General features: G+C 49.2%; 1 protein-coding gene across 5 annotated transcripts in view; it reads right to left on the bottom strand.

Annotated features, from left to right (window-relative positions):
* Positions 1-1,107: 1,107 nt before the first annotated feature.
* The window catches only part of LOC119971381 (centrosomal protein of 72 kDa-like), a 179,775-nt gene continuing 165,335 nt past the window's right edge, over positions 1,108-15,547 (bottom strand). For all 5 annotated transcript variants that reach the window (XM_038806830.1, XM_038806831.1, XM_038806833.1 and 2 more), the window contains one exon: positions 1,108-3,679. In XM_038806830.1, the coding sequence (XP_038662758.1) occupies positions 3,487-3,679 (193 nt within the window). In that variant the 3' untranslated portion in view covers positions 1,108-3,486. The remainder of the gene's footprint in view (positions 3,680-15,547) is intronic.

The following is a 15,547-nucleotide window of genomic DNA, read 5'->3' as shown; positions in this document are numbered from 1 at the left end:
CGCCACCTCTCCGGCGGTCGATCAGGATCAGGCGCAAGCCTCAGGGACTGGACTTGTGAACGTTTGTTTTGTTTGCTCTGTTCTGTTGTCCTCCATCAGTCACGTTAGACAGACTCATTCACATACGCCAACAAAACATAAAAAAAGGGGGAGATGTCATGATATGCAAACATGCAGCCAATGAACACATAGAATAGGACACAACCAATGTGCAGTCAGGACACTCAGGGGTGGTATCTCACTATAAAAGGGATGAGGCACTCACACCCCGCCTCTTTCCACAGACCAACATCTACAGAGTCAGACACGGTGTATCCTCAGCATTACACCCCAAGACGCGGCTTAGAGCAAGGCTGGTTCAGTTAGACTGAGTTACGACATTTAGATTAGCAGAGTCGAACTCATTGAGAACTGTGCTAAAACTTCAATAAAACACATTGAACTCACTTCAAAGTCTGGAGCATCTTTTACTCAAAACTGCATCAAGTGGCATCTTGTGTTATTCCAAATTACATAACACAACAGGTAGCACAGTCAGTCTCAGAACAAAGAACAGAAATAATTGGAAACACAAGAAATGGAGCTCAACTTGCTTTCTCTTCCGAAGTCCTCAATAAGGGGATTTAGAATCATAAATCCATTTTTGTAAGCTTGTGGCACTACAACCGTCCTAGTCCCCTGCCATCTCATGAATGTTTACGTTGCGATATGGTCTAATGCACTGAAGATTATAATGAACTCTGAATCTATATCCTGTTCATTCATTCTTCCCTTGCATAAAGAGCAACATCGCAAACCAATCAACTGATAACATTTTAAAATTGGTTAAGTTTGAGATCTCTCAACAGTCCAAAATTGGATTTCTCTTTTAAGTCAATCTGTAAAGTGATTTGAAACTGCTACTAACTGGGGAACACTGGCTATTACTAGTTTCCTGCACGAGTAGATTTATTAAAGATCCAAGCTATATTAATTTATGGTCTGAGTAAACCGCTTAAAATAAGTTACATTTGTGGGATATGGTAGCTACCTAAATGGTATATTGAAATTATCAGTAATTATAAGAGCTCTAAGTAGACAGGAGGGGCACAAAACTTAAAACAAACATCTTAGAAAATATTTTATTGTAAAATATATTCAAATCTACAAAGGCATTTGATTTTTTTCATTAAGACTATGTTAATAAATTATCTCAAATTACAATGCACAGGAAATTTACACAGTAAAAGTAGAATTAAAATATATTTCCATCTATTGCACAAGTGCACAGTACTTCAAATATTTCATACTTAAACATTTTGATATGATTAAACAGCACAAGTAAAACATTTGAAACTGTGAACATTGTTCAACTAAAAATGAACTAATAGAATAAAAATCTCTGTCAGCAAAGAGCATGAAGCAGTCCAATTGGTTCCCAGGGCACTTGACTCCGTAGCACAAAAAAAACCTCATTCAGCAAAATAGGCACTTCACTCATTCAGTTAATAGGATTGGTGTAAGCAAAATGCTATCTGCTGCAGCTGCAGATGTTCATTTGAGGTTTGGCTTCAGGAACATTCTTGATACAGAGAAGAGGAATCATTACTCTGCGTCTAAACATGATCCAGTTGACTTTGAGTTCTTGATGTTAACATGATCATTGGCCCTCACAATAATGAGTGCAAAATTGACCAAGAAAAAAATGATCTTCATTGGTACACAAGGGAAATTTAAAAAAACATTGAAATTACATCTTGAAACTAACTTGAATACATTCATTCTGAGTCAAGTTTATTGTTTTAGTTTACCTTGTTCCAATAATTATCTCCTATTAGGATCTGTATGAATATCGTAGAAGCATGCCTCTCATTTTGAGGATGATGAGATGAATAATGTAACTGGACTATCTGGAGATACTTCAATTATTATTATTAAAATTTAATATTTTAAACAGCTTACTTAGCACTAAAGTAAAGGAACAGGTATCCATCCAGTGTTCTGAGACATTCATACTAAAAAAACTAGCACAAGGTGACTGCAACAAAACTCTACAATATACAAAACAGCCACTGGTACAAGGACAATAAAACAATGAAGGGAGATTCCATTTCAATGCAATGCAAAAACGCAGATTAGGCTCAAAAATATTTTGAGCTTTTTCTGCAGTATTTATCTCAGCGTATGATTAATATGCTATGAAATAGAAATGGAAGAGAGTAATAAGTACATAAAAGATTTTTTTTAAACTTTATACAAAACAGTATATTGCAACCAGAGCTATTTCACCAAATGGATTAATAAGTTAAATGCAAATTTATCGAAATGCAAAATGTTGCAAACTCTCCATTAAAAGGTAGAGAAAAATCAATGTGATGCCGTCATTTGTAAGGTTCCACTGATAACATTAGTTTTTAAGTGGGCAGCACGGTAGCACAATGGTTAGCACTGTTGTTTCATCACCAGGGACCCAGGTTCGATTCCTGGCTTGGGTCACTGTCTGCGGAGTCTGCACATCCTCCCCGTGGGTTTCCTCCGGGTGCTCTGGTTTCCTCCCACAAGTCCTGAAAGACGTGCTTGTCAGGTGAATTGGACATTCTGAATTCTCCCTCAGTGTACCCGAACAAGTGCCAGAGTGTGACAACTACGGGATTTCCACAGTGACTTCACTGCAGTGATAATGTAAGCCTACTTGTGACACTAATAAAAATTATTAAATTCCTAGACCGTTGAATAAAATAAATGTGTGAAGTATAATTAAGTGTCAATCATCACCTGTTCTAAAATACATTGTTGAGCACTTGAAACAATTAGTCCCAACCTTACAGATTTGTTCATAACTAATGTTGAATTATAAATGGCCATTTCTTTTACAAACTAGGTGAAACTACTGCACAACTATTGCAAATTTAACTGTAAATTACTACCCATCACCACATCTGAATCTAAAATACAGTTTTCACATCTTAGTAGTTTAAAGATCATTAAATTAACTTATTTTCATGACATTCAAACAGATAACTGCAAACAAACTTCTAGACTTGGCACAGCTTTCATTTACTTTCAATAGTTTAATTTCTATTTTGTTCCAAGTTATATATACCATTATGTAATTAAAATCGGTTACAAATAGCACAAACAATAAATATGGATGAAATATAAATATTGGGATTGTTGCAGAAGAAAGCCACTCACGATTGTGGATTACAAAAATGCTAGTATTCATGTTTTGAACAAGTTTTTAAACACACTAGTTGTGATCACTTCACCGTAACAATGCATTACGAAGCTAACCGTAAAAAGATAGCATACTGTACGATTTATTTAAAAGTAGTCAAGCATATTTATTAACATAGCATATTTATTTTACAATTCAATTTCAAATTGTCTGGAAGAGGCACTCCATGGACTAAAAAAACAGAAGATTAGCTCATGCACAATTTCCAACACACTAATTTAATTAGAATTAGGCATTTCTGTTTCTTGCTGTATTGAACAGCATTTTTATTACAGTATATCTGGGTTGCTGTGATGGCTACGCTTGGATGATGAAGGAAATTCTGTGAATTCTGAAGCTGGGAGTTTATTCCATGCTTTTGTCCGGTGAGAACCAAGATTATATAACGTATCATTGTTTTGACCAGCACAACCATTTATGTTCAGCTGCTGCTGTAGGTAATTATTGGTAGATACCAGAGATCTAAGAACAAGACAAAAATGAGCAATTTAGCAAAGCAGAAATAATGCACTTCATTATGAAAAAGTTTACAACCTAATAAAATGTATTTAAATTACAACTAAAAGTTTTAAAACAAATCAAGAAAAGTGGAGGTATGCCACCAATCCTTTTCATTATATTACAGCATTTAAAATATTACACTACTCGGTTTTCCCGACAGATTAGTGAGTTTATCCAGTTAAGTAGTTGAACCACAAAATTGGAAGATCACATATACAATCCCTCATTTAGTTAAGTGATTTCAGCCCCTTGAACAGAAGTAGAGGTAATGCAATGAGCTTCAGAGCCCTTGGGTTAAGGAGGAGAAAAACAAATCAATCAGTCAATCCTGTTCAATATCCAGTGATCCTTGCTGAAAGTGCATGTGCGGAATTCTCCGCTCCCGCGATAAATCGGGAAGGCCGTTGTGAACTCGGTCGAGTTTCACGACGGCCTCGGAGGCCGCACCTCCCACCCGGGGGGCTAGGAGCGGCGCTCCGTAACTCTCGGCCGCCGGGCCTTGACGCTTGCGGCACATCTTTTTGGGTTGTGGGGCGAAACCCACGCAGAAAAGGGGAAAATGTGCAAACTCCACACGGACAGTGACCCAGGGCCGGGATTCGAACCCGGGTCCTCAGCGCCGTAGGCAGCAATGCTAACCACTGTGCCACTGTGCTGCCCATAAATAGCTTGTTAATATTCTTTGTTAAACCTGACCTTAAATAATAGTCACTTGAATAAAATGTGGGAGGATAAATTAAGCTACAATCTGGTGGAACTATAGCCCACCAAGGGTTTCTGCTTTCAGAACAAGAGAAAGGAGGAGGTAAGCAAGGAGGAAGAATATCTAATGAGATTCTAAAAGCAGTGGGTACTTTATACCATTAATCTCATACTCTTTTTTTACAGGCATTAGAAATTTGTACTTTTTCAGAACCTATGGTGAAAATGTAGTTTTTTACTTGGGTATATTTCTTATTTTTAAGCCATCTCTGTCTTAGTCATTTCCAATTATATCCTTCTCTACCTCCAGTTGTCAGGTAACCTTCTCCAGTCCACTGCCTTGTGCTATCAATGACCAATTGTTAGGAGGTGTAAGAAGTCGTGGTATGTAGGAGACTCGCATACTAGCTAGCTCCCGCCAGGGTACTTGTTTTTTGGTCCTTTTTCCCAGTTCCCGGGGAATTTGGATGAACAAACTTGGCTTCAGTGAACCATCGACAAAATAATGTCAAATTTCAAAAAAGGCTGGAGGAAAGAAAGTTACAAGTGGAAACCTTTCGATGGATTTGGGAGTGCGCATGGCTCACCAGTAGGGAAGATGACGGAGTTGCCGCCAGTGGATGCTGCCGTTCCTTTCACGACGGAGACACTGGCCTCAGAGGTTGAGAAGCAGTTTGGTAAACACTTCAAAAAACAGGGGCAGGTAATGAAGGAAGCCCTCAAAAAAATCGATTGAGGAGATGCTTGGTCTGATTCAGGAGAAGGTGGATAAATCTTGAGACTGAAAAAGCAAGGGGAGGTGGTGAAGGGAGTGGCGGAAACCTTGTTGTGGCATAGCAATCAAATCGCCTTGCTGGACGTGGAGATCTCATTGGTGTGGGCGGACGTGGATGACCTGGAAAATAGGTCAAGAAGACAAAACCTCAGAATCGAGGGGCTGCAGGCCCAAATCCCTCTGAGGATTTCTCGCCGATACTAGGGAAGCTGGTGGTGGGGGAGATGGTCAGATGTCCCCTCCAGAGATGGATAGGGCCCACCAAATCTCCGACAGAAGCCTTGGGTGAACAAGCCACTACAGGTACTGGTGGTAAGATTCCACACTTTCTGAAGTGGGCCAAAGAAAATGGGGATTTGAGATGGGAGAGGAACACTATTCGGATTTATTAGGACATCAGAGCGGAGCTGGCGAACAGGCGGGCGATCTTTAACAAGGTGGAAGTGGAGCTTCCGGTTGCGGCTATGACCAGCTAAGTCGCACATTTGGCAGCTCCTGCGACAAAGGTGTTTAAGGGCCGATTGGAGGGCCCCGACGGTACTGTAAAGACGAATCCCGGTGGGGGAAGGCTCCCTGAGGAGAGTGAGACCAACTTTATGGTCGGTACTCGGAGTGGGGCGACAAAAAAAGCGGCAGCAGCTCCCCGAAAAAAGCGGGGGAAGAGGACCAAAATGGCGGCCGGTGGCGCACTAGAAGATTGGAGAAAATGGGCGGAGGAGCAGCAGGCCGCTCTCCTCCGGTGTTTTACGGAGCTGAAAGTGGAACTCTTAGAGTCTATGAACGCGACGACCACAAGGCTGATGGGGGCCCAGGCGACCCAAGAGGCGTCGATAAGAGAGCTGCAGCAGGAGATGACTGCAAGGGAGGAGGAGGCCACGGTCCTCGTGGGAAAGGTGGAGGTGCACGAGGCACTCCACCTGAAATGGCAGAGCCGCTTTGAGGAGCTGGACACTCGAATGAGGCGGAAGAACTTGAGGATCCTGGGCCTAGCAGAAGGCCTGGAGGGGCCTGATCTCCCGAAATATGTAGCGGAGATGCTGAGCTCCCTGATGGGAGAGGGGGCCGGTCCATCGCCTCTGGAGCTGGAAGAAGCATATCGGGTCATGGCTAGGCGGCCTAGGGCGAACGAGCCCCCGAGGGCGGTGCTGGTGCGATTCCAGCGTTTCTGTGATCGGGAGAAAGTGCTGAGGTGGGCCAAGAGGGAGAAAAGCAGCAAATGGGAGAATTCGACGGTGCGGATATATCAGGACTGGAGTGCGGAGGTGGCAAAGCGGCGGGCCCGGTTTAACCGGACGAAGGCGGTGCTGCACGCAAAGAGGATCAAGTTCGGAATGCTGCAGCCAGCGCGCTTGTGGGTCACCTACAAGGACCAGCACCATTACTTTGAGACCCCAGAGGAGGCATGGACTTTTGTTCGGGAGGAAAAGCTGGACCTGAACTAGAACTTGGGAACGCCGGCGGTCGAGGCCGCCCGAGTACCCTTGACTGATCAAGTGGCCCATGTCTTTCTTAGGCCAGGTCGGAACTTGGTTAAAGTTGATGGATCGTTTGGTTTCTTTGAAACTTGTGTTATGGGGGGTTTCTTTGTTCCTTTTTGTGTGTCTCTTCCCGTTGCCAACTTCCCTTAATTATTGTTGTTGTAGGGGGGGCTTTTTTACTGTTTTTTGATCTGTTCTTTAAGGGTTATGGTTACTGTTCTGTTCGATGGAGGGTGATGGTTAAATACGTTATTATTGGGTAGTTATTTAGTTATGCAGGCATAGTTATGTATTTATGTATTTATTGGAGATTTGTTATTTATATTGTTATATTGTTAAGTTGGGGAGGCGGGACGGGGGGGGTGCAAGTTGGTTATGCGTGTTTTCTTTTTCTCTTTTTTCTTCCTCTCGTTTTAAGGGGGCTTTTTTATGGGCTTGGATGGGGACGGGGGTGGAATTGAAGATGGCGGGGTAGGGTGTGGCCGGGCGAAAGCGCGGGCTTCCCCCTGTTTCCCGCGCGCGGGACGGAGGAAGGGGGAGGAGAGAAGAGTGGGGTGTGGCCAGCAATGGCGGCTTTTCCCGCGCTGAAGCGAGGTCAGAGAGGGATGGCAAGGGGGGGGGAGGCCCCTCCCCCCCCACATCGGGAGGAGTCGGAGTGTGGCAGGGGCAGCCGGGTCAGCGAAAATCAGCTGACTCTCGGGAGTACGATGGTGGATACACCGCGGCTAGGAGGGGTCCTAGCCAGGGGGGGGGGGGAAGGGGGGTTAGGGGGGGATACCGGGTTGCTGCTGGAAAGGCCGAGGACGGGAAGGGAAGAACGGGAGGAGAGAGGGGGGGGGCCATCGCCATGGGGAACGGGTCAGAAGGGGAGGGTCGACCCGGGGCGAACAGGGGACAGGACATGGCTAATAGACAGGGGAAAGGGACAGGTCGCTCCGCGACCCGGTTGATTACTTGGAACGTGAGGGGGCTGAATGGGCCGGTCAAGAGAGCAAGGGTTTTTTCACACCTAAAGGGACTGCAGGCGGATGTGGCAATGTTGCAGGAGACTCACTTGAGAGTAGTAGACCAGGTACGCCTGAGAAGGGGGTGGGTGGGACAGGTGTTCCACTCAGGCTTGGACGCAAAGAACCGGGGGGGTGGCGATTTTGGTGGGAAAGAGGGTGTCGTTCGTGGCGGCGCAGGTGGTAGCAGATAAGGAGGGTAGGTACGTGATGGTGAAGGGTAGGCTGCAGGGAGAGAATGTGGTGCTGGTGAATGTGTATGCCCCGAATTGGGATGACGCGGGTTTTATGAGGCGCCTGTTGGGCCTCATTCCGGGTCTGGAGGCAGGGGGCCTGATCATGGGGGGGGACTTCAATACAGTGCTCGACCCTGGGCTGGACAGATCGAGTTCCAGGACGAATAGGAGGCCGGCAGCGGCAGAGGTGCTACGGGGGTTCATGGAGCAGATGGGGGGGGTAGACCCTTGGAGATTTGGCAGGCCAAGGGCGAGGGAGTATTCTTTTTTCTCCCACGTCCATAGGGTGTACTCCAGAATAGACTTTTTTGTACTGAGCAGGGGGCTGATTTCGAGAGTGCAGGACACGGAGTACTCGGCCATTGCGATTTCGGACCATGCACCACACTGGGTAGAGGTAGAACTGGGGGAAGCACGGGACCAGCGCCCGTTGTGGCGCCTGGATGTGGGGCTGCTGGCGGACGATGAGGTGTGCGGAAGGGTCCGGAAGGGCATTGAGAGATATCTGGGCACGAACGACACGGGCGAGGTGAAGGTGGGGGTAGTCTGGGAGGCCCTGAAAGCAGTGATCAGAGGAGAGCTGATCTCCATAAGGGCACACAGAGAAAGGAAGGAGAGGCAGGAGAGGGAGAGACTGGTGGGGGAACTTATAGAAGTGGACAGGAGATATGCGGAGACACCAGAGGAGGGGCTGTTGAGGGAGCGGCGCAGTTTACAGGCCCAGTTTGACCTACTGACCACTAGGAAGGCGGAGACGCAATGGAGAAGGGCACAGGGCGCGGTCTATGAGTACGGGAAAAGGCGAGCAGGATGCTAGCACACCAGCTGCGCAAGCGAGATGCAGCCAGAGAGATTGGGGGAGTGAGAGAGAAGGGAGGGAACGTAGTGCAGAAGGGGCAAGAGGTGAACGGGGTCTTCAGGGATTTCTACAGGGAATTGTACCGGTCTGAGCCGCCCAGGAGGAGGGGGGGAATGGAGAACTTCCTCGATAGATTGAGGTTCCCAAAGGTCCAGGAGGAACGGGTGGAGGGGCTGGGGGCGCCGATAGAGCTGCAGGAGCTAGTTAAAGGGATAGGCCAGATGCAGGCGGGGAAGGCGCCGGGGCCGGATGGGTTCCCGGTGGAATTTTATAAGAAGTATGTGGATTTGGTGGGTCCAGTGCTGGTGCGAGCCTTCAATGAGGCGCGAGAGGGGGGGTTCTGCCCCCGACAATGTCACAGGCCCTGATCTCCTTGATCCTGAAGCGGGACAAAGACCCTGTACAGTGCGGGTCCTACAGGCCTATCTCCCTCTTGAATGTAGATGCCAAACTGTTGGCAAAGGTCCTGGCAACCAGAATAGAGGATTGTGTGCCAGGGGTAATCCATGAGGACCAGACGGGGTTCGTAAAGGGACGACAACTTAACACAAATGTCCGGAGACTGTTGAATGTGATTATGATGCCAGCAGTGGAGGGGGAGGCTGAGATAGTGGTAGCACTGGATGCGGAGAAGGCATTCGATAGGGTGGAGTGGGAATACCTGTGGGAGACGCTGGAACGGTTTGGGTTTGGGGAGGGATTTATCAAGTGGGTGAAGCTGCTGTATTCGGCCCCGATGGCGAGTGTGGTTACAAACGGGAGGAGGTCAGAGTATTTTGGGCTCCATCGAGGTACCAGGCAGGGATGCCCCCTATCCCCCTTACTATTTGCATTAGCGATCGAACCATTGGCGATGGCACTGAGGGGTTCAGGGGGGTGGAGAGGACTGACAAGGGGAGGGGAGGAACATCGGGTATCACTCTATGCGGATGATTTGTTGTTATATGTGGCGGACCCGGAAGGGGGAATGCCGGAGGTAATGGAAATACTAGCGGAGTTTGGGGACTTTTCGGGATATAAATTAAATGTGGGTAAAAGTGAGGTCTTTGTGATACACCCGGGAGATCAGGGGGAGGGAATTGGGCGGCTCCCCTTTAAGAGAGCAGTAAAGAGCTTCAGGTACTTGGGGGTGCAGGTGGCAAGGAACTGGGGACCCTCCACAAGCTGAACTTTTCAAGGCTGGTGGAGCAGATGGAGGGGGAGTTCAAGAGGTGGGACATGGTACCGCTGTCGCTAGCAGGTAGGGTGCAGTCAGTCAAAATGACGGTCCTCCCGAGGTTCTTGTTTCTGTTTCAGTGCTTGCCCATCTTTCTCCCCAGGGCCTTCTTCAAGAAGGTAACTAGCAGCATTATGGGCTATGTGTGGGCACATGGCACCCCTAGAGTGAGAAGGATTTTCTTGGAACGGAGTAGGGACAGGGGAGGATTAGCGCTACCCAATCTTTCCGGATACTACTGGGCGGCGAACGCATCGATGGTGCGCAAGTGGGTGATGGAGGGGGAGGGGGCAGCTTGGAAACGTATGGAGAGGGCGTCCTGCGGCAATACAAGCCTGGGGGCGCTAGTAACGGCACCATGGCCGCTCCCCCCCACAAGGTATACCACGAGTCCGGTAGTGGCGGCCACCCTGAAAATCTGGGGGCAGTGGAGGCGACACAGGGGGGAAGTGGGGGGTCTGATGGCGGCGCCACTGAGAGGGAACCACAGATTTGTCCCGGGGAACACGGGCGGGGGATTCCAGAGCTGGCACAGGGCGGGCATCAGGCAACTGGGGGACATGTTCATAGAGGGGAGTTTTGCGAGCCTGGGAGAGCTGGAGGAGAAATTTGAGCTCCCCCCGGGGAACACGTTTAGATACCTGCAGGTGAAGGCATTTGCCAGACGACAGGTGGAAGGATTTCCCTTGCTTCCCGATAGAGGGGTGAGTGATAGGGTGCTGTCAGGGGTCTGGGTCGGAGAAGGGAAGGTCTCGGACATCTACAAAATAATGCAGGAGGTGGAGGAGGTATCGATAGAGGAGCTGAAAGACAAGTGGGAAGCGGAGCTGGGAGAGCAGATAGAAGATGGGACATGGGCGGATGCCTTAGAGAGGGTCAATTCGTCGTCGTCGTGCGCAAGGTTGGGCCTCATCCAATTTAAGGTGCTGCACAGAGCCCATATGACGGGGACTAGGATGAGTCGGTTCTTCGGGGGTGAGGACAGGTGTGTTAGGTGTTCGGGAAGCCCTGCGAATCATGTACATATGTTCTGGATGTGCCCGGCACTGGAAGAGTTCTGGGAGGGGGTGGCGGGGACGGTATCGAGAGTGGTGGGAACCAGGGTCAAACCAGGGTGGGGGCTAGCGATTTTTGGGGTTGGGGTGGAGCCAGGAGTACAGGAGGCAGGGGAGGCCGGAATATTGGCCTTTGCGTCCTTGGTAGCTCGGAGAAGGATCTTGATTCAGTGGAGGGACACAAGGCCACCAAGTGTCAACACCTGGTTAAACGACATGGCAAGCTTCATCCAATTGGAAAGAATCAAATTCGCCCTGAGAGGGTCGGTACAGGGGTTCTTCCGGCGGTGGCAGCCCTTCCTTGACTTTCTGGATCAGAGATAGGAACTGGAGGCCGAAACAGCAGCAACCCGGGGAGAAAGGGGGGGGGGGGGGAAGGGGGGGGGGGGGGGATAGCAACGAAGGGAGCACATCAGCGGGGGGTCGCGGGCAATGACTGCCCGAGGCCATCGGCAGAAAGGGAAAAACGGTTTGGTTGCTAGACTGGTAGCGCGGGGGGGGGGGGGGGGGGGGGGGGGGGGGAGGGTGGGGGGGTGCGCGCGGGGGAGGGCGTGGGGAGGATTTTCCAGGGGGGATTTGTTGTGTTATAATTTAAAATGTAGTAGGGGTAAATGTTTGTATCGAAAAATTTCAATAAAAATTATTTTAAAAAAAAACAAGGTGGAAGTGGTCTACCAGAGTGGAATGAGGATTAGGGTGGTGTTCCCAGTGAGGCTTTGGGTCACGTATGGATCGTAAGACCATTATTTCGAAACATCGGAGGAGGCGGAGGCCTTTGTTAAAGTACACTTTGGACTCTTAAAGGGTTCTGGGGAACTGTTATGGTTGTTGTTCCAATCACCTGTTTGTGCTGGTGAGACTGGACACCATGTTTGGGGTATTGGGAGGGAAGGGTTAGAGAGAATAGGAGATTTGTTTTTGGAGGTACGATTTGCCAGTTTAGAGGAACTAATGGTGAAGTATGGGCTCTCGGGGTCGAACTCATTTAGGTGAAATGAAAATTAAAAATGATAATCGCTTATTGTCACAAGTAGACTTCAAATGCAGTTACTGTAAAAAGCCCCTAGGCGCCACATTCCAGTGCCTTTTCGGGGAGGCTGGTACGGGAATTGAACTATGCTGCTGGCCTGCCTTGGTCTGCTTTCAAAGCCAGCGATTTAGCCCTGTGCTAAATCAGCTTTTATCTCCAGGTTCAGAATTTAGAACAGAAGACATTTCCAGTGGTACCGCCAACATCTCTGATCCTTTTACTTGTGGGATCTATTGGGCCCTCAAAAAAACCTATTCATTCTTGGCACCACATATGTACCACTTTAAACTGGATGAGGCTGAGCCTCGCACACTATGAGGACGCATTCACCCTCCGCAAGGCCTCTGTCCATCTCGGCCCCCAGCTCCCCTCCCAGTTCTTCCTCCTACCTACACTTCATGTTCCCCACAAGAGCTCCCTCCCAAGCCATCAACTCCTTATAGACATCAGATACCTTCCCCTCCCCTATCTTGTCCCTTGACAGCACCTTGTCTTACAACCCAGCAAAGGGTGGCAGCCCAGGAAAGGACGGCATCTCTCTCCTTACAAAGTCAAGGACCTGCAGGTACCTAAAGCCATTCTCCCTGGACAACTCGTACTCTTCTTCCAGGTTTGCAAATTTGCCCCTATAAACAGATCGGAAAATTGCTCTATCCTTGACTCCCGCCACCCCCGAAACCTCGCATCCAGGCACACCTATGCCGCCTCCACAGCCCCCACCTTTAGGGCCGCCACCACCACTGGGCTCACAAAGTACCTGGCTGGTGGGAAGGGCAAAAGTGCCAACAGCAAAGCCCTTAAATATGTTCCCCTACACAATACAGCATCCATCTGCCCTTCGCCGACCCTTTCCCAACAACCTTTTCCTAACCATAGCAATATTCGCCACCCAGGAGTATTCGGCAGCGCCAGCTCCCCCCCCCCCCCCCCCCCCCCCCCCCCTGGTAAAGCCCTCCTAACCCCTAGGGTTTTCCCGGGACCACACAAATCCAGATATCAGTGCATTGACCTTCTTAAAATATGACTTTGGGGATGAAGATTGGGAGGTTCTGGAACATGAACAGAAACTTTAGCAGCACGATCATTTTCACTGTCTGCACTTGCCTTGCCAGCGACAACACATCCAACCTCTTGAAATCCACTTTCATCTGCTCCACCATCAGAGCCAGGTTCAACTTGTGGGGCTACGTCACCTGGATAAGTATGTAAAATTGCCCCCACCACCCGAAACGATAACTCCCCTAGCCTCCTTTCCTGCCCTCTAGTCTGAAGCGGGAACATCTTGATCTTCCCCATAATCAACCCGTATCCCGAGAACCAGCCAAGTTCTTCTAAGAACTCATGATGCCTCCGATACTGCCAATGGGTCTAAAATATACAGCAACAGGCCGGCTGCATACAATGAGACCTTATGCTCGATGCCCCCAGCGCCATTGCCAGTGGCTCTATTGCCATGGTGAAGAGCAACGGGGAGTGGACACTCCTGCCTCAGCCCACGATGCAGCCCGAACTAGCCTTTACTCACTGTTCGTCTGCACACTCGCGACCGTGCCTTATTCTGCCAATAGACCCAATCCACTAACCTCTGGCCAAACTTTAACCACCCCTACACCTCCAGAAAATACTCCCACTCCACCAGATTGAATGCCTTCTCCGCGTCCATCGCCACCACTATCTCTACCTCCTGCCCCTCCGAAGGCATCATGATTACATTAAGCAGCCTCCTCACGTTCGCTGTCAACTTCCTCCCCTGCAAAAAAAACATTTTATCTTCGCCAATCACCCCCGGAACACAGTCCTCTATTCGCAAGGCCAACACTTCACCAATAGCTTGGCATCTACATTCAGTAGTAATATCGGGCGGTACGAACTACACTGCTCCAGATCTTTATCATTCTTTAATATCAAGGAGATGGAAGCCAGCGACAATGTAGGAGGCACTTCCTGCCTCTCGACCACCCATACCTGCAACATCTTAGCTAGCATGAAAAAAGAAGCTCCTTCTCTCTCGGCCTCCGAAACATCCACGGTTTGTGTGCTCCATAAAGCCTCTCAGCTCCTTTGCCACTGCTGACACCCTCGATGATGTGGGCTCAACCAGTCCAAACTCGATTCTATAGCGATATTAAAATCAAACCCGTCCCCACCCCGCTAATCAGCTGATGCGAGTCCAGGTCAGGGATCATCCCTACCACCCGCCACATAAAATCTGTATCATCCCAATATGGGGCATAGACACTTAATACAACCACTCGCACCGACTCCAATTTTCCACTAACCATCCCACATCTCCCCCCACCCCCCCCGGCCGGCCACAATTCTTCCCACCTCGAATGCTATCTGCTTATTAACCAACACCAGCACCCGACCCTCATCTTCATATCCAGCCTCGAATGAAACACCTGCCCCCACCCACCCCTTTCTCAGCCTAGCCTGTTCCCCTATCTTCAGGTGCGTCTCCTGTAAGAACGGCATATCCGCCTTCAGACTCCTCACATGCGACCATTTGACCAGACCATTCAACGTTCCATGGGACTAGCCTGGTGGTGGTTTTGGGGGGGGGGGGGGGGAGAGGGGGCGGAGGGGGGCTATTCCTGGCCCCCTTCCCCTGACCATCAGCCCGCGTCATGCGCCCCCCCCCCCCAGGTCACCCTCGGATGTCCACCGTCATCGATCCTCTTCCAACTGCACCACACCACCCTACCCTTGTCAACAACCCACTCTTAACCACCCCAAACGAAGAACCAACCCATTCCCCGCCCCACACCTGCTTTCTAGCAATGCCCCACCTGACTCCGATTAACTAGTCCGCCCAGCTAGCATGGTGGCCCTCGCCCAATTCCTCCAACCATCCTTCCTCCCCGCCAATCCACCCGACCATACATCCCTGAAGAGTAACAAAACACACACTCACCACAGTTGTTCCCTCATAAAAAAACCTGCCTCCCAAACCCACCATCAAGAACTGTTTAAATAAAAACATACAAAACTCCTCCAAAGTTCAATGTCCTCACACTTCTCCAAGTCCATTGTCCCTCGCCAATTCCATCGCCAAAATAATACACTCACTTCTGGAAAGTCATCCATAGGCTGGCCGGGTACAGTATTCCAAACCTCACCCCGTTTCTAAAGAGGGCAGCCTTAACCCGATTAAACCTGGCCCTCCTCTTCGCCAGCTCTGCTCTCAGATCCTGGTCCACTCGCAGCTTGTTTCCTTCTCGGGTACATTACCTAGTCTGCCTCGCCCATCGGAGGATCTTCCCCTTGTCCAGAAAGCGGTGCAACTGAACCACCATTGCCCTTAGCAGTTCTCCCACCTGTGGCATCCTCCTTGGCACCCTGTGTGCTCGGTCAACCTCCAGGGGCTGGTCAAAGGCCCCATCCCCCATCAATTTCTCCAGCATTTTTGTCAAGTATATACTGGCCTACAACCTTCAATGCCTGAGATTTTGCCTTCTGGAGCAATTCTCCAGA

Source organism: Scyliorhinus canicula, chromosome 9 (assembly GCF_902713615.1).
Source record: "Scyliorhinus canicula chromosome 9, sScyCan1.1, whole genome shotgun sequence".
Lineage (NCBI taxonomy): Eukaryota > Metazoa > Chordata > Chondrichthyes > Carcharhiniformes > Scyliorhinidae > Scyliorhinus > Scyliorhinus canicula.
Note: the sequence above shows the minus strand (reverse complement) of the source record. Positions and strands in the feature narration are given on the sequence as shown.